The following is a 25,156-nucleotide window of genomic DNA, read 5'->3' on the forward strand; positions in this document are numbered from 1 at the left end:
CAAATGTCTCTTCAAGTGCATTCGAGCAATTGTGGGCTGCTCTGCCGCTGCCATCGAGTGCGCGCCGGTTCTATTTTTCGAACCCACCTGAACACTTGTGTTGCTTCAAAATTTTTTTTTTTTCCTCTCTATTTTCTTCCCCTCTATGTGCCGTTCTCCATCCTCTTATATTTGATCTATTTTCATCCCTCCCTGCAGAAAGCCGACCTGGCCGTGGCGGGCTTCACCATCACATCAGAACGCGAGAAAGTGATCGACTTCTCAAAGCCCTTTATGACCTTGGGGATCAGCATCCTATACAGGGTTCATCTGGTAAGGATGTTTTTCGGGGCACATCTCATCCTGGATTTCTTCTTATTTTGCCATGCTTTTAAGCTTTTTGAAAGATTACAGGCCAGGAGAGGATAAGAGATTGCATTCGGAGGACATAGAAAACAGAACGCAGCTCATTTTCATATGGATGTTGCTGTTTTGGTAACAGGTGTCTCTTCAAGGCTATTTGAAGTTGAAGCATATGTTTGTTGCGTTCCTTGTGATAATAAATTTTGATGTTGAGGTTTTTATGAGAACAAAAGAGTGTCACACTGGAATCGTAATGACATGAGAAAAAAAAGTCGCAATGTTACGAAGCTATATATTGAAATTCAAACTTTATTAGAAATTATATTCAATCATTATAAATAGATTGAATGATTGACAGATGATTTAAAATGTTTGGGTAGTAGCATTTTCACGATCCTGCATTTTGTTTTGCTCCGGCTGCGTAGCTCAGGCACCGGCTCATTCAGATGACGTAGTATAACTCGGCTGAATGTTTATGCTTGGTGGCTCCGCACTGCCATCTGCTGGAGGAAAGTGGTAGCTTCACTTTTGCTTTTTGAAAAAAATTGTGAAATCATAAATTATACACTTTGAGAGGATTTTTTGATTTCATTACTCTATAATTGCAAGGTTTTGATTTTGTCTTTTCAATGTGCCACTACACAAGATATATATATATATTTTTCGTTATCATTTATGGTCCCCGGGGCGACATGAAATGCCTAATTTGAGTGTTTCACTATTGTGATTATTCCTAAACAGTCACACGCTGTGTAACGCTCTGACTTAGCAGCTTTACATTGCTAATGAGCTTTTTGAGCAGTAGACATTGCGAAACGAGTATGGATGGAGGCGTAGAACATGGTAGCGCCCCGCTGTGTTGCATGCTGGGAGTTTTCTCTCAAACTGCTGAGATGTGACCTCTTTTTCTACCTTCCCGTCTGTCTATCCCACACGGATCCATTTCCTCTTCAGGGTCGCAAGCCGGGTTACTTCTCCTTCCTGGACCCTTTCTCGCCGGCCGTCTGGCTCTTCATGCTTCTCGCCTACTTGGCTGTGAGCTGCGTGCTCTTCCTGGCTGCAAGGTCGCTCACTCCATTACGTTTGCGCGGGTCACTTGCTGGTGCATTTGGCCTCGTTGCGCCGATCGATCAAACGCCGGACTCCTGTAGTGACTTGCGTTTTCTTTACCAGGCTGAGCCCTTACGAGTGGTACAACCCTCACCCGTGCCTGCGAGAGCGCCGGGACATGCTTGAGAACCAGTACACGTTGGGCAACAGCTTGTGGTTCCCCGTCGGCGGCTTCATGCAGCAGGGATCTGAAATAATGCCCAGGGCTTTGTCCACCAGATGCGTCAGTGGAGTGTGGTGAGTCCTCCCGCTATGCACCATGCAAACAGAAGCTAACCGCAAGGGTTTAGAGCAGGGGTGGGCAAACTTTTTGATTGGCGGGCCACAATGGGTACTAAAATTTGACAGAGGGGCCGGACCAGGAGCAGATGGATGGAGTGTTTTGGTCACCTCATCTCATTGGAGGAAAAAAAAAAGGACATTTAATTTTTAATCAAAGTGAACTAAAGCATTACAAGAATATATATATGTCTTTGAAAAAAAAACACAGTATTTAGAAAATAAAACATGAACAAGGTTTATTCATTTCATTTTTTTCAAGTTGGGCGGACCGGGTTAAAACGTTAAACGGGCCACGTGTGGCCCCCGGGCCGTAGTTTGCCCACGCCTAGTTTAGAGCATAGGTTGTCAAATCAAAATAGCTTTATACCGTATCTGTCAGCCTTTGTCTAATTTAATATTCATGATTTGTTAGGGTTTTGTTATGTCTTCTACATAGATGAGTTGGCTGCTTCATTGTTGTTGTATTTTTTGGCTTTTGGTATTAGTTTCTGTGAGGCCCTTTGAGACATTTATAAAACTCAAATTTAATTGAAAATAACATTGATTTGCACATGTATCTGGATTTGCGCCAAAATGTCAGAAGATAATTAGCTTGGTCCAAGTCCAAAAGCATCTGCGAGGTTTCGTGTTCAATGTTCTTCGGCTGTCGAACTAAGGCTATGTTAAGACTCAAGGTCTTAATGTTCATGTTTATTCGGATTTTGGGTGACGTCCGATTTTTTTTTTTTTTGTGTGTGTGTGTGTAATCGTTCAAATTACATATTAATTGCCAGCCTATTGTGCCTGGTGGGTGAACCAAATGCATCCCTACGGAAGAAAATACAGTCCAGCATGTAGGGGCGCATCTTTTTACAGAGTAGCAAAGTGGGAGGAGGTTGAAATATTTTGCGGGAATGAGGCGAGGCTTTTCAATCTCCTCGTTTCACGCCATAGTCAATTGCCTTTAAACACCTTTACTGGCTTGTAAGTTAATAACTAGCGTTAGTTTGCGTTTGGTTGGCGCAAAGGAAGTTAACTGACAGAATACATAAAGCTACAATACTTGTAAATCCTGATGCCCTAAGTGTCGGGACAAATAAATTCTAGACAGACCAAAACTAATAAACTCACTCAGACAAGGACTGCGCATTCTGGTGTCGACTGAATTATCATTAGCCCTCCGATTAAACGTGTGCATTTTGATTACATGTAAATTACAGACGGAGTGTAAAATCAAATTTCCCCTTTGTGGGATATTAAAAGATTGTTCGTCTTCCCGTAACATGAATTATTAATCCATAAATCCTCCAAACAAACTCAAGGACCTGGATTAGATTTTCAGAGCAGATCCTATAGATTTACTCTTTCAAGATGACGTGTGGCTCGCTTCTCTTCCCTTGTTGCAAGATTCAAGACCCACCGTTAAACATGCTCACGGGAAAACTCATCCGAGGGCATTCCCGAGGCTGTAGAACGACTGCAAGTTATGTTCGGAGATAATTAGCGCTAGGAGCCGAAACGGATATTTCAGATGCCATACATGCGCATGTGTGAGAAAGGCGTGCAGTGGAGGAAAGAGACAAGTGTAAAGGACAAATTGAGAGTATGTCAAATTAAAGTGAGGCTACAGGTACGCCGCTATCTCCCTGCTGGCGCGTTATTGATTTTAAGGGCTCCACCTCACGACGACGACGATCCCGAGGCCACTCCGGCCTTGGAGACGGATCCCCCCCCCCGCGTACGTCTCCCGACCACGGTCAGGAGAGTCGAAGCAAGAACGGGTAACACGTTTGAATTGCTAGCCGCTGTTCTGACGATTGCGCAAGTTTGACATTAAGACTCAGAAATTTCAAACACCCCCAAAAAATGTTCGAATCGCAACTTTGACAGGAAGCTAAGCGTATAGTGAAAAGCTGTCCGCTCCGATGATTGATGCCTAAACTGAAAATCAAGACTCGTGCATCTCGAGAAACAAACCGCCCTTTTTGCACAACCTTATCGCCGTTTCTCCCGCCGCTGTCCAGGTGGGCGTTCACCCTCATCATCATCTCGTCCTACACGGCCAACCTGGCCGCCTTCCTGACCGTGCAGAGGATGGAGGTCCCCATCGAGTCCCCCGACGACTTGGCCGACCAGACCAACATCGAGTACGGGACCATCCACGGGGGGAGCACGATGACTTTCTTCATGGTACGTTTTTTTTTTAGTTTATTTATTTTTTTTTTAGTTATGTTTGTACTCTCTTGACGCTTTGTGTAATACGTTGTGACGCATTTGTCTTAATGTTTGTCCTCACATCTGCCACTTTATTGGCTGTGGCATGCATTTCGGTGGCGGGATGACTGCCTTTGTTTGCTTACAAGCGCGCCTCGGGGCATCTGTGTTGGCATCTGTGTTTGCGCAACTCGAGTGTGCGTGCGTGTGCGCGCGCGTGTGTGTTTCTATGTTGTGTTTTTCCGTGTAGGTGTGTTCACATATGGGAATGTGAGTGTATTTGTTTATTTGTGAGGGGATGGCCACGTGCCAGTTTGTGAGCGCTTGTATTCTCTTGTTTGGTGTTGCTCATCCGGTTGCGTTGAGAATAATAGAGGTGTGTTGAAAAAAAAAAAAAAAACTCAACTCATGACAATTGTTGAAAAATGGATCTCATTTGTTGTTTCTGTGAAGTCGGTTGGACATAATGCAACTCCTACTTGAAGCAGTTGTTCCAACGTCTTATTCCTTTGTAATTACCAGACTCAAAGCAACACACAGGTGAAGCCGTTCTCTAATCATATTCTTACAAGCAAATGCATTGGGAAAAATCGAACCATGAAAGAAAACTTGATGGAATGAGGGATTCCGGTGAAGTTGGTGCGTTCCTTGTAATACAGACGTCAAGCAGTTTTCTGTTCTGTGTATCATGAAGTCATCCATCGTTAAAGGGAATAACACTATCGAATCCATTCTGCTTTCATGTTTGGATTGGAGGTACTGAAATGCGTTAAACCTGTATTACATCATTTTCAGAGGTGTAACACATCCGGTCCAATGGTCACGTGTGCTCGGATTTAGAATCGTCAATTTCTCCATATTGGTTCACAGGAAAAAAAACATGTTACGATTTGAAATAGCCAATTGCTTTGCATCTGTGTTGCGTGGAGTTAATAAATAAATAAATAAAAAAACGATATCGATTTGAATCGATTTTCCTTTTCATAGCCTGATATCAATTCTTAAAACTTTATAGTGATACTTTTAACGTCTTTTTTCCCCATAAATTGACGTGACTTCATGCGTTGTGACGATGCAAAAGTAGCGTAGCAAAACAAAACGGCGGTAGATGCGAAGTAGGCGCCAACAAGCATGAAGGCAGATGTTTTTATTGTTATGATCAGGTTATTACACGATTAATGTAACTGCATTGGCTTCAATTCTTAATGTGAATATGAATATTTTTTACAAATGCAGCTACTCACAGCAAGAAGTTTGTCCGCATTGCAGCATTGGTTCTTCTAAGAACAACTTCCATACCGAAGTAAAATTGCTACTGCGTGCAATCCTTAATTGAATTGAGAATCAATCAAAGTGAATTGAAATTTGAATCGAATTGGGCCGTTCGGTCAATTTTGGAAATTTCAAATGATACCCAGCCGTGGAGTTCGTAAAAATGTTTTCTTTGTTTTGATTTCTAATAGCCAACCGCTTCACATCTGTTTGACATGAAGTCCATGGACCTGATAGGAAGAACACGGTCGGTTTTTCTTTTTGATTTGGGATGGACCAACTTCACAGCAAGAGCATTTTTTGATCACATCATCTTTCATATTGAAATTTGTAATGGAGAACTCCTTCACATCTGTGTTGCATGAAAACCAGCAACTTGGCAACCATAACACATTTGATCTGTTTCACTTTTACATTTGGAAATACAGAACAGAAACATTTGATCAACTTTTCCTTTCTTGTTGTGATTCAGAAAAGAACACGCAGTGTACCCAAGTGCATTTGCGCAGATGAAAATCTAAACCCATCTCAGCATTTTGAGCTTTACTTTCCCTTTTTTTAAGACACTACAGCCTATTATTGCAAACACAAGTGTATAACGGATAGTTTTTGCCGCTCGTACACAACACACAGCATTTGCTCTTCCTCGCAACCCACAATGCACCCTGATAAAATATGTAATGGCGCACTCCAGACACTTAATCCTGTTGCTGTGTTTTTCCTAAATGCTGAGCCACCACTCACGTGCGCTCGCAGCGAGCCCCGCCCTCCCGCAGCGCTGCTGATGATGCATCGGCTCGACGCCACCGCCGAATAATGCGTTCCCTCGAGTCGCCTCGCATTTTCTTGCCTCCTCCCGTCTAGTTGGCACTGATGTCACCACGTCATTATTCACACTGAATTTTCATCCGCACACACACGCTCACATGCTATCCTCCCCCCGTTTATCCGCCATGAATCTTTTTCTCACTTTTCTTATCGCTCGATGGCTTTCCCTATCTTAGCCTGCATGTCTTTTCGTCCTTTTCGAGAGTCGCAATGTTTTGTTTTTTTTCGGTCGACAACGTTGCGCCGATAATGCCTTTGTTGGTCGCAGATGAGTGTGGGGGGAATTAAGCAAATCAAAAGACAACGAATATTTTAGGAGGAGGATGACCATACGAGGACGTATGCCGCCTTTTTATTTTCTGCACCGATTATCCTGTGTCACGGTCACAGGGAAGGTGGCGTCTATATCAGTTTATTTACAGTGAGTGGTCGGCTTTAATCCTGGACTGACCACCTGTCAATCATACGGCTGACACTTTCCGGGGCAAACTGAAGACGTCAGTGAAAGTCAGGTGCAATCATTCTGAGCTGAAGGAGCTTTTGGTTTGCATTAATTCCAAGCTACCGGGACGCCATCTGGAGGAAAAATAAGATTCATCTTTAAATTTGTCTTAATGGCTCGGAGCAGGTGCTTTTCAAGGTGGAAATGTCAATGAAGTAGTTAGTTTTTATTTATTTTTTTTTTTAAAGACGAAGGAATCCGTCCTCCTGGCAACTCTGTGGTGTGCTGGATGGATAAAAAAATATATATACAGTCAGCAAGATTGACCTATATCAGCATCCGTTTTTGGTTTTGTTATCACTTCCTTCACTCGGCGACGAGAAGTCACAAAGGTTTTCTTTCCATCTTTTCCCCGCTGTCTCTCTGAGATGTACAGGGCGAGAAGAGGAAGATGGTGCCACCCATGCTGTCATGAAGCATCATAATAAATTTTGGGGAATGCATTTTTCAATCCTGAAGTGGGTTTTCTTTCACTCTTGCCATTAGGAGATTAATTTAAAAAAAAATATTGACAAATACACATTTTTAAAAATTATTTAAAATTTATCAAGATTATCGTTCATTTTAATAATTTTTTTTTTTAATTGTACAGTGAAAAAAAGAAACAACTTAGTAGTTTATTATTATAAGATAAATATAAAATTTCACTTTCATTTGACCAAAAAAAAAAAAAACAAATTATAATGAAATATATATTAAAATGTACACAAAAAAAAGTCTACACACCCCTGTTGAAATGCCATTTTTTGGTCATATTGAAAAAAAATATAAATAAATAAATAATATTTAATTATCAGAAAAAGCTGCAATTCCAAGAGGTGCCTTCTTGAATTTCTGAATCCACTATTTGCTCCCACCCCCTCTCACCCCACAACCCCCATGATCCCCCCCGCTCCTATCCCACTTCCCCTCTTTCCGCCCTGCGCAGAACTCTCGCTACCAGACGTACCAGCGCATGTGGAACTACATGAACTCCAAACAGCCCAGCGTGTTCGTCAAGAGCACCGAGGAGGGCATCGCCCGCGTGGTCAATTCCAAGTACGCCTTCCTGATGGAGAGCACCATGAACGAGTACCACCGCGGCCTCAACTGCAACCTGACGCAAATCGGAGGCCTGCTGGACACCAAGGGATACGGCATCGGCATGCCGCTGGGTACGTGCAACTCCGTCTTCCTCGTTCGTGCCGCACTTGCTACGGCGTAGTGAGCAAAGTAGGTCAGCTTATCGCCCGTGCGCTCCAGATTCATTTATCTGCATGTGAGAATCTTAATCAACAAAAAGAATCTTCAAGCATTCCAATAACACGAATAGGCGCTTGCGTTTTTAATTAACACCGTGCCGCCAATTTATTTTTCCATCTAGTTTTTGAACATAATTGAGTCATGAAGAACTGTAGAGGGTTAACTCCATTTTTGTCTTTTTGCAGGAGAGTAATTAGAATTTTTGTGGCTCATATGAAATCTGGGAGATTTACATTTTGGTGATTTATATGGCATAGATTCCTTCCTCTGCATGTTTTAACAGAAATTGTAGATTCCGCAGATATGGGCATTTTGCCAATTTTTGGACTTGAACCATATTGGATATTCATATTGCTTACACTTTTATCCACAACAAAGGTGCAGTCATCATCTAGTTTCATAGTTTGGATCCCGGTTGGTCAGTGTTGAGTGAGCACATCTATCGCGCATAAAAACGATAAAAATGAAAATTGAAAGAAAGAAAAAGATCATCTATAGATGTCGCTATTAAACGCAGTCTAAAGGGCACACGAACATGCAGAAAGCAATTGCCGCTCATATCATCACAGGTGTCAAAGTCGAGGTCCGGGGGCCAGATCTGGACCGTCACATCATTTGATGTGGCCCGAAAACGCTAATCAAGCGTGTGAACTTCCTTGATGGTTGCTAAAATCTACCAAAGTTTCAAATTAATTTTAACAGACATAACGGCCCTTGCAAAAAAATGCAAATGACACCCTGCACTCGTAGTTTAGTGTAAAACAATAATGCAGTCTAAAACAATAATAATCTTATGTATGAGCCCGACTTATAGAATGCATGCATATCCTATATAATGTACCCAAACATGCATACGTTCAGAAAATAAAATGACGGACATGCCCCTTTATGCACGCGTGCAAATAATCTTATCAATGAGCCAAGCTTGCAGAGTGTAGTGTAGACCATTATATAAATGTACTTAACGAAAGCTTTGACATGTACATCTATATTTGTATATATACATACTCATGCACACATAAATAAACTCATATGCCAATAGAGTATGTCATTTGTATCCCCAAAGCCCTCCATACACTTTTATACGCACATATAATTTCTCGACACTCGAGCAAACATCCAGATGTTTCTGCAGTTTTTCTTTATACCTGATTTGCATATTTTTATAGTCCGCTATGTTTTTTTTAAACCTCTTCTTGAACACAGTGAGTGATTCACACCTTTTCAATTCTGTTTCATAAGTGTTCCATAAACCATGTAGTTCATAGTATCACCGAGGACGCCTAAAAGAAAGGAAACAAAAAGAAGAAGAAAAAGGTTGCATTAAGTGGTTGAAGTCCAAACAGCCGTCAAATCGGCCAAAATTTCAGAAAGGATGAAATGTTTTCCTCGTAAAATGATTTTGTTCCTTTTTAAACAATGTCTTTTTTCCTCATAAAATATATATAGACACGCTCCCCAAGAGTCGTATCATAAACGCCTCCCGGCCTGCTTCTGTGTCAGCTGCTTTCGTCCGTCTGTAATCGTCCTCTTAATCTGCCATCAATCCTCTTTTATTTTCACCATATGACAAAGACAAACACTCATCCCTCTTCTTCTCGTCTCATCATCCTCCTCCAGGCTCGCCATTTCGAGACGAGCTCACGCTGGCCATCCTCCAGCTTCAGGAGAACAACCGGCTGGAGATCCTGAAGAGGAGGTGGTGGGAGGGAGGACAGTGTCCCAAAGAGGAGGACCACCGGGCCAAAGGTCAGTCCACTTCGGCTGACGTTATTAGAATCCTGTACCGTAAGGGGAAAAAAAAGTCATATTGCGGAGAGACGCTTCGCTTCGAAGGGATGAATTGAATCGGAGGCGTTGTACACAACCACGGGCACTCGTACCAGCCATGAAAATGATAAATAACTGCTTTGGAATAGGACACGTATTCTCAGATAATTATAATCTATGCTTTTATATCTTGTAATCATTGGCGATATATATATGTGTGTGTGTGTGTGTGTGTGTCAGGTCTTGGCATGGAGAACATCGGGGGCATCTTTGTGGTGCTCATCTGCGGCCTGATCATCGCCGTGTTTGTGGCCATTATGGAGTTTGTATGGTCGACGCGCCGCTCGGCAGAGACCGATGAGGTATGCCCCCATACCTGCCCTCGCCGAACCCACAGACACACCCCAGTAGGTTCCCATGGCGCCCCGCCAACCCTTTTTTTCCATTTTTTTCTTACGTGTATATATATGTGTGTGTGTGTGTGTGTGCTTGTAAATGAGAGCGGTTCGATTGTCTTCCGGTTTTGTCTCCATTTGTGCGTGCTGTACCACTTTATTTGGGGTTCATGTCTGTCACCTGCATGCGAGAGAAGATATTCAAGTAGCGAGTGACGAGATAGAAGGCTAACATGCTACCAGCTGGTATGCTAACATAGCACAAGATCGCAATCTGATCTGAATTTCGAAAATGCTGAGGCAGATGAGCAAAGGCCTCGCAACACTGCACTTGCAAGCTTGGCCACATCGTCGACGGCAACCTGTGTTTTGCTAAGTGCAGTGTGAAAAGGCACATTTATAAGAATTGTACATCATGTCCTGTAGCCTTATTTAATTGTGAAAATGACGAGTTCTCACATTAAAATCGTAATTCTGCTCAGCATTGGAATGCAATTGCATAGCAAGATTTTCCAAAAGCTTCTAGTCAGGTTTGATTTCTTACAAGAGTCAGTAAACGGCTAACATCAGCAGCTCCTCCACTGCCGCAACTCAACGACAATTTGCGTTCATTTTGCACGTCTTGCCTGCTTTAAGGTCAGCGTGCACCTCTGAGTGTTGAGCGTAAATGTCAGTGATGTCAAGTTTGTGTCCTAAACACGCCGGTACGGAGAAAGCCGTATTGTGAAATGCCAATATTTGCTTGCATAATTCAGCGTTGTGATCCGACATTGAATGTCACCGTGTGTCTCCTTTAACACGTTTCACGTTAGAGGGTTTGCAAACTGGGGTGCGGGGACCCCCAGGGGGTCCATGTGCTGTTGCTTTAGGCCTTGCGAAATTAATTGAAATCATATGTTATGTTATTTAATTTAAAAGAGTGTGTGTATCGTTAGTGCTCATGCGGACCAGCCCACCAATAAAACAAACATACAAAAAAAAAAAAAAAAATTGTCATAACATTACAGCTTTTATTTTCCCCGAAAATTGCCAACTTTTGCATTCCTTTGACATTCATAAGGAGCACACAGTTGTTGTTTACATGCCGTTGAGATTATGAGGGGTCTTTGGAAAAAAATGTCCCTGGACCCAAAAATGTTTGAGAACCTCTGGTATTCTTCGTCGTCCATCTTTTTAGATTACTTCTTCCTCTTCTTCTTCTCCCCCATCTCACTGTTGCTGTCTCTCTCTCTCTCGTTCTCGCTCTCTCTTTCTGTCCGTCATCTGTCCATCAGTCTGCGTTCTCTGACAAAGAGTACTGTTTCTGTTTATGTGAGCCCATGACCTTTTCTTTCGAATGCTGTAGTAGTGTAGTTTGGATGAGAAGCGTGTGTGTTGCTGGCCTGCCTGAGCGTCCATGTTGCCATGATGAAGTGTCCATGAACTAAACCAGTGGTCCCCCAACCACTCAACCATGGACCAGTACCATTGTGGGGGAGGGGGGGGGGGGCTTTGGGAGCATTGGCCCACTGAATTTTCATAACTTCTGCAAAAAGAAGCGTATCGTTCCAATAATACTTTTTTTTATGACAATTGATTCATTTCTGAGCTATAAGGTTCAAAGGAAGGCGGCCACACCCCTTATTGCCAAAATATTTAAATTCTGTTGGGCTGTAGCTCCCAAACCCCTGCTCTGATGGACCTAAAATGTCATATTTTATGTGATGACGTCACAATCACCAAGTCCACCAAATTTCATTCAAATCCAAATCTGCTCACTTTTCCGCAATTTATTAAACGCCGGCACAACAGTCAGACAATGAGCCCTCTCACACGGGAGCTGCTGCTGTCAGCCACAGCTCTCTCCCCGACTCTCACACGAACACTCGCCACTCCATTCCATCAGGCCCCGCCTCTTAAAGGCACGTGCAAGTATATCGATGAAACTATACATTTTATACCTTTTTATTGTATCATTTTTAAATAAGATCTCTCCGGAAAGGCCAAAGAGGTTTTATCTGATTTGACTCATTTCTGTGCTGGTCTGGTTTGTGGTGCAAAAAAAAAAAGGTTGGGGACCGCTGAACTAAACAACATTGGGTGTTGCCGTGTCTTTGGATTGTAATAACTCTCTCTGCTCTTTGGAAACTCTTCCCATCCCGAAATCCATTTCCCCCCTCATTCCTGTCTTTCCACCTCCGCTGCTCCTGCACCCTTTTTTTGCCTGGTGTCCATTCCTTTGGGCCTCGTTTACACCCTCTCTGTTGCTTTTCCCATCCATGTGGCGTCTCGTTCCAACTTCCACCGCCTGCCTACTCTTTGTCTTTCTTTTCCCTCCCTCTCGTCTTTACTTTCCCGCCTTCCCTTCCTACTCCTCGCCTCCTTTCCTGGGTGTCCTTTTAGGTGTCTGTCTGTCAGGAGATGATCACCGAGTTCCGAAACGCCGTCTCCTGTAAGAAGAGCGCCCGCCTGCGCCGCCGCCGTCCGCTCAGCAGCTCGGCAGCGGCGCTGCGCCACCCCAACCGCATCGCCCTGGGAGCCCCGCGGCCCCTGCGCCTGGTGCGAGAGATGCGTCTGAGCAACGGTAAACTCTACAGCGGGGCCGGCCCTCTCACCGGCGGGGCCGGAGGAGGAGGAGGCGGCGGCGGCGGCGGCGGGGGGCCGCCCGATCTGGGCCCGGGTCCCCAGCGGTTACTCGAAGATCCCCTTGGAGCTAACGCCACCCCTCCTCCGCCGGCGCCGACCCCGGTGATGCTGCCCAGTCGCAGTTGCACCCACGTGAGGATATGCCAGGAGTGCCGCCGCATCCAGAGCCTGAGATCGGACAGCAGTTTGGGTTCCACCATTACGAGGATACCGCCGTCGTCGGCGCCTCTGCCGCGGCTGCCCCCGCCGCCTCCGCCGTCCTCGTCCAACACGGACAGCGAGGGCGGAGGGGGTCCCAGCCCCAGACGCTTGCACAGTCCGCCGCACCATACCGCCCGGCCCATTCCTCTTCAACAGAACCTGAACAAAGCGGACTTACTGGGGGACCAGGCCTAAAAGTGGAGCCAAGGTACTGCTTGATCCTGAAACAGGAGAAAAAAAAACAAAAGACGTACAAATAACGGAATGAAAAAAAAAATAAGCAAGTGGATACAAAAACACGGAAACTTAAACCCATCGTCCGGGGTGACCTTGAAGCCTGCCTCGCATGCGCTTTTTGAACATTCCCGTTTGGACAAAAAAAACTGATGGAGGTGCTCATGGCCAGACCGTGCTTTTGATTCTTTCCCTTCTCGACGTGAGTGAGGCATTTTATTCGTCTTTTTTCTTCCGCAGACACTTCCTGGAAGCTAACAATCCCTGCTAGCTGGAGGACGCGTTGTACCTGTATGCTGTTTTAAATCCAACCGAAAGACTTCCTGAGGATTATTACATGTTTTCTTCATTTTCTTTGTCTTGTTTTATGACCATTTGTTCTAAGTGGGAGTTCAATCAAAAGCCTTCTGTGACCATTGTGGTGGATTATGACAATGAGAAGCCTGACGGCGGCTAATTGTGTTTGAGAGTTTTGTGTCCCTCCCTTTGTGGCTATTCGAAGGATGGAAGTCAACATTGTGCACACAGTTGCAAGAGTCTGGTCTGTAGTTCATTCTTATCGGTACGTGTGTGTGTGTGTGCGTATTTAAAAAGTGTGAGGATTCAAAGTGAGCAGAAATCCGTGGCGAGCAACACAGCACCCTTTTATTACAGTCTAGCGGGTGGCTTTAAAATGGGAAATGAATGTCCCTCGTTATCCAGCTCCCTTCCTCGGGGTGATAGAAGGTATGGCAGAAAGAAAGTTAAAAAAAAAATCAAATAAATAAATAATAAAAAAGGCAGTGAGGACTTTATCCTCGGTGATTAGACGGGTCCTGATCCTTTAATTCTGGGCATCTTTTTTAAAGGGGTTTGTTAATGCGCCAGCAAGCTGTGACTGCCGCTACAGACTTGGCTGTCCGGCGCGGAGGCCCTCTGCCAAAATGATAGACTCAACACAGCCTCATCAATACTGTCTCAAGCTTTTGATTGCCTAATTACTACCCTCGCCTGGCCGAGGGGGAGGGGGGGGGCGATTCAGAACGGAGCGCGTTGATGGCATACCGATGACTGGACTGGGAGGAAATACGTTTTTTTTTTTTTTTTTAATTGCAAGTCGTTAATGTTACAGGGCCCCGTCGTTTCGAGCAAAACACTCAAGGGGTCGATGCGCTTGAAAGTTCGCGACGCTGATGTGAATGCCTGGTCGATGGCCTTGTCCGCAATTCAGCACATGAAAATCCATTTGCTCGGCTTGGCTTTCAGTCGTGGTGACGTTTTTAACATCTGACAATGTCCACTTTTTTTTTTTTTGCTAAATGGATGTGTCGCTGGTCATTGGTGTCACTGCTGTTCCCTTTTTTTAAAGATAGGTCCGAAGCACTAAAATTTAGCATCGCTTTAACAACCCGCCCAAAACACTCAAGTGGTCGACGTGCTTGAAAGTTAACAATCTGACCACCGCTAACCTGCTCCCTTAAACGTTTTTTTTTTTTTTTGAAGCCTCCTCTCCATTCAGTCAGGATCCTTAACCCCGCCCCGGCGCCCCCACCTCCGACTAAGACAACAAGCTTCCATCTTAATTGAGTCGGCTTACAAGGAAGTGATCCCCTCTGCTTGGAATCTTGTTGGAGTCAAGAATATGGACGGAACATTTAAATCCAGTCATGTCGAGGTCAGTGAAAACAACATCGATGTGTGGTTCGTCCTTCATTCCGGTCTCTAATTAGCTCCCGAGATATTCCCAGCGGATTGCAGAAAGGAGACTGAATGAAGGCAATTATTGGATGTTGTAAAATTCCGGCTTACTTGTTCGCCGTTCATGTTCGTTTGTGTCGTGTCTTTGAAGTTGCTGATGCTATAGCTTATGAATGTAACACTAACAGCCACCAGTCTCCGGGTTTTTTTGTTTTTTTTTCCTCGGGGAAACATCTGAGCACGTTCCGATGATACTACGAGATTTGGTTCGAGTGGGCTGCAAACATGCTAACGATCGTATCAAATGTGTGCTTTCAACAACCATTCGGATCAAAGGCCAGTTTGGAATTGGTATTTGAGCCTTGAGACAAGGACAAAAAGGTTACATTTCCTTGCCGCAAGAAAGCCCACAAGTTCCCCTTTACACTAAATAATTGTTTATCTAATGAGAGAGCGAGCGATCGAGAGCGAGAGAGTTCTATTTTTTCTAAAAGCACATAAGAATATCGTTAAGGCACTGGATCGATGTGCAGTATCGCAAAAATCTCAATATTCATCCGTAATTATGAGGCCATCAAGAAGATCAAATGTGCTGTCTGTGAGCTACGTTATTGATATGAAAATCACTGGGAAGGGAGGGTCACAAAAGAAATTGGTTGTCTCGAGTGGTCACTCACGCAAAAAGCGAGGAGTGACGGGGGCTCTTTTGTTTTTGTTCCTTTCTTTTGGATGGACTTATTTTTCATATTTTTCAATACTAGTGCTAAATGGATTATTGAAAAACTGTCATAAATATTCTGATTACATTCTTGCTATTATTCCTGTTGCTGAACAAGAGGATCTTTATTGTGCGTGTGGGTGATGGCGGCAGGAGGGAGGAGGAAGTCCGGTCACCCTGTTGTGCAAAACTCATAGACAGATCAAACTTGTTTTGGAATAAAAAGATTCAAACAGACGCCAGCCCCGCACGTCTCGTCACTTGGAACGTGCACACTTGATGTTAGGAATGAGTCACGCTTTACATCAAGGATGAGGATGCCAATTGGAGTCACTGGAAGGGTTAAAATGACGTGAAATCAACTTGTTTCTTCTTATCCATCTTTTTCTTGTTGTTCTAATTATTAATCATTATTAATATAATATAAATAATATATTATTATTAATATGAATAATATTATTATTAAATATATTTTTATTATATGAAACATCTTTTGTTTCAGCCAAATCTATTTTAATATTTTTTTTCCCCAGATTCCTTTTGTATTTATTAATTGGAAACAAATATTAATGCCAAACATTTGTGATACATGTCATTTGAACATATAACAATTTAATGTTTTATTCCTTTTTGTGGCATTTTATTTGATATTCTAAAATATATTTCTACATTATTTTCAGAGCCACCCTTTAGCTCGGCGAGTGAAAAAAAATCAAATCACAGAGCCTTCCCGAAATAATAAAATAATAATTTGAAAGTGGCGACTGAGATGTGTGCGTTCCTTCTTCGTCTCGGTTGTTCCAAACCAGCTTTCAACCAACGTTCACAAAGTCGGCAGCTCCTGTATGTGGAACAAGGTGGCTTTTTTTTTTTTAATCAGATTCACGCATTATGAAATATCGTGAAAAGGAGCCAATGTGTCGTTTCTCACTCGTTTCAACTCTGTACTTGACTCTGAAAGCCTCACGCCTGAGAAAAAAGGGGAAACAAAAGTGAAAAGTCACTTCTGCATTCTTGTTAACCCGCCACATGGCAGAGTGGTCACAATTTGAAAGGCACAACCTTATTCTGAGTATGCTGTGGTAGGTGGTGGCCGCCATGACCGCCACGATAAGCAGGAAGATGCTCAGAGCGATCATCCGTGGCATTATGTCCATCATCCGCGGCATTATGTCCACGTGTGTGGGATCTGAAAAGGAAAGGAGACTCCAAATTAGCAAGGGACCACTCCGCATCAATCACTCTCGGGCTGCCAGCTGCCCATCCGTGGAGTCGGAAGTACTTTTCTTTGTTTGTCTGCATGATGACAAAGCTGGCACAAAAATAGGAGCAGTGCAATTAATAGAATTGCAGCATTAAATCATGATGCAGTCATTTTTTGTTTCCTTCCAATGGGTTTAATTATGTAATTCGTTTTTTTTTTTAAAGTACAATATTGTACTTGAGCAAAAATGACCATTCAAGGATAGCACAAAAAAAATATTGAGGTACTATTATTTTTATTATTATAATTATTATAATTATTTATTTATTGGGGTATAGATAGGCCATGTCTGTCAATTAGCGCCCCTGCGTATTCTTGATTTCACACCCACAGATTTGCATATTCTCAGATAGCGTTAATTTCGTCAACAAAAACTAGACGAAATTATTTTTGTCTGCGCATTTTTTCACAGAATAAAAACAAGACTAGGCAAGACTAAAAAACTCCATTAATGAACAGTAAGTGGGAGTAAATCAGTATGCATTGACAAATAAAAACAGGATGGGGATGACTAAATTAAAAATAAACAAGCAGATCGGATTGAAACGGGACTAAAACTAAAGCTAAAACTAAAGCAAATTTTAAATGACTGACCAAATTAACACTATTCTCTGGTGTATCTTCACTTTTTTTCCCCCCAGGATCCGACCCCAAACTCCACCCCAAAACCCTCACCCCTGATTTTCATAGACGACATACACATATTAAATCTTCATCAGAAAAATGTTTCTTAAGATAAAAATTGAAATTCAAGTGGCTACTCAATGTTTTTGCGGACCCATCCCCGCATTAAATGGCTATGTGTTTAAATAATATTCTGTGTGATTGACAGGAGACCGGTCCTGGGTGTACCCCGCCTCTTGCCCAGTTAACAACACTCACCATGGACAATAACTTGAGTGACTGTCGTGAAAAAGTTTCCAAAAGTCGATTTTTCAAAAGTGCAGTTGTAAATCCCGGAATCCGACACCTTCACATCCTTGATGACCAATCGTTTGTTTGTCACCGTCAAGCGACCCACCAAACGAACGCTGCTCCAAATCTCCTCTATGCCATCGTCCTTTAGGATCTTGATATATCCCCCTCCGTCTGCTGGCTCGATGAACCAAAAGATTCTTTTTACATTGCAGCCGACGCCACACTGACACTGCCCACACGGCAGTGTCAGTTCTTCGCCCACAAGCAGATGTATCGTCTCCTGAAAACAAGCTGGGCGAAAAGATGAGAAGAAGTGTTCTCATAGGTAGATCAAGGTTGCAATCGTTTTGGATTTTTCGTCATTTTTTCAAAACTTTTTTTTTTTTAATTAGTTTTAAGGTACGGTCATTTCTACTTGTTTTTATTTTTAGAAAATGTTTTGCTTTGGTTTTTATTAGATGTATTTGCTGATCTGAAAAAAGTGAACATCACAAAAATGTCAAGACAAATCTGACAAACTGTCAGAAGCTCGGCGCTTAAAATCGTGAAACATTTTGCAATTTCTGAAGCAAATGTGGCGTGGCAGCAGTTGTAAATCTTTTCAGAATGTCGTCATATGATAATATCATTTTCTACGATTCATTCTGATCATCAGTTGTCATTCAAAAAGAACGATTCGCTGATCGCTTCGCCACACCTACTCGACTCCCAATTTGAGTCCCCGACGAATCGAGCGCAGCATCATTTTCTCAAAAATTCTCGAGTGCAGCCAGTTCAAAACCAAAATGCGTCTCGAGCGTTACAACACCAAAAGGAGCCACTGAGAGCTGAATCGGGCTAACTCCATTCAAAGAAAGACAAATAGAAAAGATTTCAGATTAATATTGGCAGTGTTAGCTCCAGAGCACATCCAAAAATGAGTGCAAAATTCATTCCACTCCGGGAATGAATAAATGAAACGTCGCGCTTTAGAAGAGTTGAGGCAGCATGTGTGCATTTTTTTTCTGGTGATTTGCTTCGACTCGCTTGCGCTTTTTCCGGTCAAGTCCCTCAAACGCCAGTTGAACCAACCAGGACTTTTAGTTTACGAGTGTTGAGATACACGTGACAATTAGAGTGAAATTAATTGTCACATATCGCTGAGGAGTTGCCAGTTGCTAGGCTAAATTCCTAAATTTGACTGAGATATATTTCACATTTTACAGTTCACGTTACAACATAGCTTTTGCGTTTTAAAATGGTGAATTTCACTTTTTTATGTGATAGCTTTCGTTATAGCAACACATTCGAATAAATTTCCCAATTTAAAGTGTTGAGTTTGACGATGTCACGTGATTCGCTTCACATTAAATTGCAATAAATTGGACTTTTGCATTCGGCAAATTTTAGCAAAGCGACTCCTTCTGGTTGAATTGTGGAACGTTATGTAGGTTATGTGTGTCCTCTTTATAAATTTAAAACATTTTAAACAATTGACCTTTTTTAAACAGTATTATAGTAGTGTAATGTTGTTAAGTTTTAACATGAGAAGAAACATTATCACGGTAAATCGTGAAACTCAGCATGTCACAAATGTCATTCATTTATTTTGATTCTATTTTTTTTTTTTTCTGGAAAAAAGGTTAATTTACCAGAGCAGGCTTCTATATCAGCAAATACCTTGGTGAAGCCGCATGTAACTCATTACCCAATTAGACTTAGATGTTATTTTGTATACAGAACAAAATGGCATTACACGGCTCGCATAATAAAAAAGAAAGCAAAATAAATATTAAATATTCCAAGTCAATGACAACAATTGCCATCAAGGCGGCACCCTGCACCTTGCTCTGAGCAAATTCTCTTATTTCTTTCTCGAAAAACCCCCAGTATTTCTGACAGAAATTTAGGTGGGGGTGACACAACTTGAATCATCTGTGAAACAAAAAAAAACTCACCTCCATTAGAGATGCAAAGGAGCCACAACAGCGCTAACTTGCCCTTCATTGTTACAGAAGGAGAAGTAAAAGACACAAGCGGAATCAAGTTGTGCTGAATTCTAGTAAAGACCAAAAATCAGGAAGTAATACGTTTAAAAAATAGTATGTATATATGGATTCATATATAGTAAGTGACATCATTCGCTTGCTCGCTCGCTCTCTCTCTCTCTCTCTCTCTCTCTTTCTATCTCTTTCTTTCTTTCTAGTTTTCGAGTAGCAAAAATAAATAAATAACGAATTATTATTATTATTTAATCAATACAAATATATTGAATCCGGTGAAAGACGGGGGAAAAAATACGGCGCAGTGAATTTCAAGAGTCGAGTGACGTGTGTGCGCTCGCGGGTTCCAGTTATTTCCATTTGTGCAACAGCGACGCCGTGCGGTCAAAAGGAGAGTTTCATATTCGTGAGTCAAGCCACGCGCCGGGCACAGGACATTTCATTAGGCACCCTTACACATAGAGACAGATAGACAGACACTTCGGCCCACGTGACTCCAGCGAATGATGTCACTCACTTGGCCACACCTCTTAAAGGTACACATCCAACACAAGAATGCTACAGTGCAGTACCTAAAATAAAAAGCAGTCTACTTCTTTACATTTTCTTTTTGTAAGTTTTTTTTTTTTATTCAGTAGATCATTCTTTTTCTTTCCACGTTTCGGCGCACGCGCACATCTCACTGCCCAGCCAATTGCTTGTTTGCAGAATGACGCATTCAAATGTTGCGGTCTCCATTTCATGCCACTCAGCATCCTGTTGAACGACTCCCACACGTTGACGCTCAACTGGTGTTACGTGAAGACAGACGTTAAGTAGCAATACGGCGCACTTATTTAAAGCATCTTCTCACCAGTGGGCCGCCGTTAAGCCCCCCCCCCCCTGCGGGAATGCACTGCTAAATAATTATCTGCCTGGCTAAAAGAGCCGCAGGTGTCGAGCCAGCTAATCAGGTCAGTGATGCAAAGCCTTTCATTTGCTTCCAATCAGCTAGTTGCCCCGCGTGTAAATCGCAGGTGTAAAAAGGCTTGACGGGAATAGCAACTCATGTGGCATTTGGCACAGTCAGGGGGGGGGGGGGGGGGTTATGCCAATGTATTTCTGTAATGTTATTCCGAATCAGATCTGTTATTCTCGTTCTATTTTAAGTGTGGCGTTAATTTATTCAGATGTAACAATTTAATTTGCATCAAGATCGACTATTGTAATAAACATTTTTCCCTTCAGGTGAAAAAAAAATATATTTTTGAGTTGTAGTGTTGATTTTCTTTTCAGGTGAACAAGACAAGGAAATGCATTTCCAAATGTATTCACGTGGTAATGACCGCATCTTATTCACTGGTGGGGAAAATAGGCATCTATTTGAGGTGTGGCATTGATTTATTACAGTAAATGACTTAGAGAGATCAATTTGGGCTAAGGTGTTACAAACACATTTTTAAAATAAACAACTAATAGTAATAAAAGCATTTTCCTTCAAGAAAAACACGGAACTATTTGAGGTATGGCATCGATTTATTCAAATGAACAACACAGAGTGATTAATTAACATTATGGTGTTAAAAATGCTTCATCAATAGTTGTTTTCACTAGAGAGATGTCGAACAAAAGTTGATTTGAGTTTTGACAGAAAATGTATCAATATTTTGTTAACGCTCACAGCACAGGTGTACCTAATGTATTGGTCATTAAGGGTAACAGATGTGTAATAATATGAGTATTTTTTTTTTATTATTTCTTGTGTGCATAGTGAGCACTTTTATTTCAGAGAGTGTTGAGACATGATTAATAAACCAGCATCTGATATTCACAATGTCGCATATGAATCCTTGAGTCAAATGCAATGTTTGCAGTCCTGTATATTGTTCACATGCTTTAATTGTGTCTCCATGGCGACACTTGCCGCAAAGTCTTTTTAATAAGGCTCCTCCGTCCTAAGCCGGCGAATCAGGAAGAGAATGGAAACCTTTACAAACTACTTCTCGGATTCTAAGAGAGAGGGAAAAAACAATGTTATTGAAGCGTTTTTTTTTAAGACATTATATTATGGCATTTATGTTATGATATTTAGAGGAGAATCATATAAACTCGATTGTTTTTCATTGCTTGTATAGAGATCAGGTAAATCGAAAACAAAAAGAGAACCCACACAGCTTTCCCTGGGAGCGTCTGCTAGCTTAATGCTAACACACGATTCAAAACGGGCCAGCGAATAGCATCGCTCTTTCGGTGTTACAACCAATTAAGCAACAGTTATTATCATTCTTCCCCGTAAAAAATGACTATTAATGAGGCACTTACTTGCTTCTTTGCATATTGTTTATATTATACTGCCCTCTGGTGGACATGATGTGCACACATGAAAGAGCAACAAAATGAATCAATGAAACTCGAACTTTCATTCTCTATATTGTATGTAATTATGTTATGACTGAATTCATGTATGAAGAACATTACCGTAGATTTTGTTTGTTTTTCGTATCGATTTTAAACCAGATAATGTGGCCGATTAATCGGTCGGGCTAAATTTTGAACTCACCTGATGTTAGATGAACCACCTGAGGCTGGTTGTACTCATCACTAGCGCTGAAACCGACCAGGAGGGGGCGACGCAGGATGCTTCATGACATCAGCAAAAGAGCAACAATGGGAAATATCAGGGAAGAAAATTCCTAATTTTCACAAGAGTCGCTGCATGTGGATTGTTACCTCTCAGGTAAAGAATGGTGGACTTTTCACGTCTGGTCACCGCATTTCTGGCCGTGCACGTGTAGTTGCCCTCGCTTTGCTCATCCAGACGCTGGACCACGTAAGAGGAGCCGTTGATGCTGGTGCCGTTGAACTCCCAGCCAAAGTCGGCCGGTGGCATAGAGTAAGCGAAGCAAAACAGTGTCACCATTCGGCCCGGTGGGGCCGCAGAGGGTCCCGCAATCGATACGTTATGTGGTCCATCTGCGCAGTCAGAAGAGGAGACCTTCGTTTTTGACAGCGGTTCCTGTTTTTGAATGGATGACTGGTGCATGCTACTGATGCGAAAAGGGCACAAGCCTATGACAGGGTCAGCCAACCAAAAATACGAGGTTTAAGTTTGTAGCTGGGGTTAGGGTTTGCAACTAAGGTAAGGGTTTGTAGTTAGGGTTAGGGTTTCCGAGTTTTCCTCCAACCCTAACCTAACCCAAACCCTATCCCACTACCCTAACCCCTAACCCTGCTGTGATCGATGAACGCCAATTGAAGCAAAGTTTTTGGGAGAATTTAGTTCCCGGGGGCATCAAAATCGACTCACAGTTGACGGTGAGGTTGAAGGCGGCCGTGACAGCGCTGATGGGATTGCTGACTCGACAGCGGTAGACGCCGCCGTCGTGGCTGCGGACAGGTTGAATGGAAATGGTCACGTTGTCTAGAGACAAGCTGACGGTGGGCCCGGCACGGACGGGACGCCCGTCCTTGGTCCACGCTCGGTCGCTGACCGAGCCCGAGGCCTCGCACGTGATGCTGGCCGAGTGCTGGTCTTCAATCAGCGTGGTTGCCGGACCTCTCACGGTCACGTCTGAGACCGGAACTGACGGAACGCAAAAAAAAAAAAAGTACCGTAAGAACCGTTTTCCCATAGAAGTCTGAATATTTTTGCTTTAAGAATGAAAAAGTTGCCTATTTATGAAGGGTGCGGCATCAGTCATGAATTTTTGGGAGAAAAGTCACAAGTGCTAGAAGTGGAAAGATATACTTTGGTGATATCTTTTTTCCACATTAATTCCAAGATTTTACTCAAGTAAATGTCGGTTCCAAGCTTCGTAAAAAAAAAAAAAAGTAATTTAAAAACACAATTAATCGCGATTAATTCTGTAATTTTTTTGCGATTAATTAGTTTTAAAAAATTAAAGAAATGTCTTTGAGAGCAAAAATATATTTTGGGGGAATAAAAAGTCAATCTAACAAGAATGATGTCATATTTTTCTGAGATTAAGTCACAATATTATTCCATAAAAATTAAAGAGAGACATTTTTTGTCAATATAAATTCATCCCATGACAATAAAGTTTAAATAAAGCAATTTTCCAAAATAAAATTTCATTTTGGACCATGAAAATTTAAAATTTGCCCTTTTTTTTTTTAAATTACTATGATATCAAAGTCATATTTTTTAAAGAAAAAAAACATACATAAGTATATAAATATATATATGTCACCTTGGGCTAACGCTGGAAGCACACAATCAAGTTAGCGCAACGTTTCTACCCACCATAAACGTCGAGTACGATCTTGCCCTGTCTCTGGCTCTCCTCCTGCGGGATGACGGTGACCACGTACTCCCCGCTGTCGGCCGCCGTCAGCCTCCTGAGCTGCAGGCTCCCGGTCGTCCGGTCCAAGGTGATCCGGTCGCCGTAACCCTCCCCGGGCAGGTCTTTGTTCCCGGTGGAGGTGATAACGTTGGCGCCTTTGAAGGCCCAGCTGACGGAGAGGAAGGGCCGCTCCGGAGGTCGCAGGTTGGTGCTGAAGGTGACGCTGCCGGACACGACGCCGCTCAACGGGCCAGGCGGGAGAACGTTCTGTGCCGTGCACGCGCCTGACATAACCAGGAAAGCAAGTATAGATAAGTCACGAGAAGAAAACAAACAAATATAATTCAAATTAAAAGCAAACTAAAAAGAAGCAGTTTTGGAGCAATAAAAACTGATCAGAAACCAAAAACAATTTCACACTCAGTAATTAAAAAAAAAAATATCAATCAAAATCAAATAAAAACCAACTATAATTGGAAACTTGAAAACAATTTTAATCTTGACGCCTTCACCTTGAAAATCTTCATTTGGATATTCCGTACAAATGGGCGCTTTAGAGCACCTCGTTGTTGGCTGTGAGTGCACACAGAAGTCAAGAATGAGGGGGAATTTTTTTCTTCTCCATTGCCCTGTCAAATCCATCCATCCATCCATCATCTGTACCGCTTCTCCTCACTAGGGTCGCGGGGGGTGCTGGAGCCTATCCCAGCTATCTTCGGGCAGTAGGCGGGGGACACCCTGAACTGGTTGCCAGGGCACACAAAGACAAACGACCATCCGCGCTCACACTCATACCTAGGGGCAATTTCGAGTGTTCAATCGGGCTACAATGCATGTTTTTGGAATGTGGGAGGAAACCGGAGTACCCGGAGAAAACCCACGCAGGCACGGGCAGAACATGCAAACTCCACACAGGATGGCCGGAGCTGGGATTGAACCCACGCCCGATGCTGTCTCTCACTGTGAGGCCATCGTGCTAACCAGTCGGCCAATGTGCCGCCCTGTCAAATCCATATTTTGTTTAATTTTACAATGACTTTATGGTCAAAAGTAAAAAGAAAATATAAATTTTTAGATGATCTACAATAACTTTGCACAAAAAAGTTTATCTTAAACAAAAATATGTTTCAATCGTTGATAATTTTAAAAAAAGAAATCTTTGGTGTAATTTGTAGGCAGTTATAAATTTTGGATCTGTTTTTTTCACTATTGTCCCAGATTAAGGAAGCATTTTGCATGCACCTGAAAAAATAAAAATATAAAATTCCAATTTTTCTGACAATTTTTTTTTTGAGGGGGGGGCTTTGTTTTTTTTTTT

The 25,156-nt window shown here is 42.5% G+C and overlaps 3 protein-coding genes across 9 annotated transcripts in view; 1 reads left to right on the forward strand and 2 right to left on the reverse strand.

Moving 5' to 3' along the window:
- Positions 1 to 15,628, forward strand: part of grik5 (glutamate receptor, ionotropic, kainate 5) — a 127,803-nt gene extending 112,175 nt beyond the window's left edge. For 4 of the 6 annotated variants that reach the window (XM_088305878.1, XM_088305883.1, XM_088305879.1 and 1 more), the window contains 8 exons: positions 199 to 312; positions 1,297 to 1,406; positions 1,516 to 1,689; positions 3,738 to 3,903; positions 7,458 to 7,683; positions 9,392 to 9,520; positions 9,782 to 9,948; positions 12,319 to 15,628. In XM_088305878.1, coding sequence (XP_088162004.1) covers positions 199 to 312; positions 1,297 to 1,406; positions 1,516 to 1,689; positions 3,738 to 3,903; positions 7,458 to 7,683; positions 9,392 to 9,520; positions 9,782 to 9,948; positions 12,319 to 12,957 — 1,725 coding nt within the window. In that variant the 3' untranslated portion in view covers positions 12,958 to 15,628. Of the gene's footprint in view, positions 1 to 198; positions 313 to 1,296; positions 1,407 to 1,515; positions 1,690 to 3,737; positions 3,904 to 7,457; positions 7,684 to 9,391; positions 9,521 to 9,781; positions 9,949 to 11,210; positions 11,414 to 12,318 lie in introns of those variants that run through there. The other 2 variants (XM_088305881.1, XM_088305882.1) reach the window with 2 other exon arrangements.
- Positions 15,629 to 15,970: 342 nt separating this feature from the next.
- LOC148328821 (uncharacterized) lies at positions 15,971 to 19,741 on the reverse strand. Of its 2 annotated transcripts, XM_088305886.1 has the most exons (5): positions 19,511 to 19,736; positions 17,538 to 17,864; positions 16,454 to 16,580; positions 16,323 to 16,360; positions 15,971 to 16,232 (listed from the first exon to the last, which is right to left on the reverse strand). In XM_088305886.1, exons 1-5 carry the CDS (start codon positions 19,557 to 19,559, stop codon positions 16,204 to 16,206), a joined length of 570 nt encoding a protein of 189 aa, XP_088162012.1. In that variant the 5' UTR covers positions 19,560 to 19,736; the 3' UTR covers positions 15,971 to 16,203. The 2 variants fall into 2 exon arrangements, with proteins under 2 accessions (XP_088162012.1, XP_088162011.1); XM_088305885.1 differs by having other exon boundaries at positions 15,971 to 16,360; positions 19,511 to 19,741.
- A 2,359-nt stretch (positions 19,742 to 22,100) lies between these two features.
- LOC148328822 (cell adhesion molecule CEACAM6-like) lies at positions 22,101 to 24,129 on the reverse strand. Its single transcript, XM_088306691.1, has 4 exons — positions 23,799 to 24,129; positions 22,842 to 23,117; positions 22,265 to 22,507; positions 22,101 to 22,174 (listed from the first exon to the last, which is right to left on the reverse strand). The coding sequence occupies exons 1-4, from the start codon at positions 24,127 to 24,129 to the stop codon at positions 22,101 to 22,103; spliced, it is 924 nt and encodes a 307-aa protein (XP_088162817.1).
- Positions 24,130 to 25,156: the final 1,027 nt, after the last annotated feature.

Source organism: Idiotropiscis lumnitzeri, chromosome 10, assembly GCF_059441095.1.
Source record: "Idiotropiscis lumnitzeri isolate Australia: NSW breed Sydney's pygmy pipehorse chromosome 10, RoL_Ilum_1.0, whole genome shotgun sequence".
Lineage (NCBI taxonomy): Eukaryota > Metazoa > Chordata > Actinopteri > Syngnathiformes > Syngnathidae > Idiotropiscis > Idiotropiscis lumnitzeri.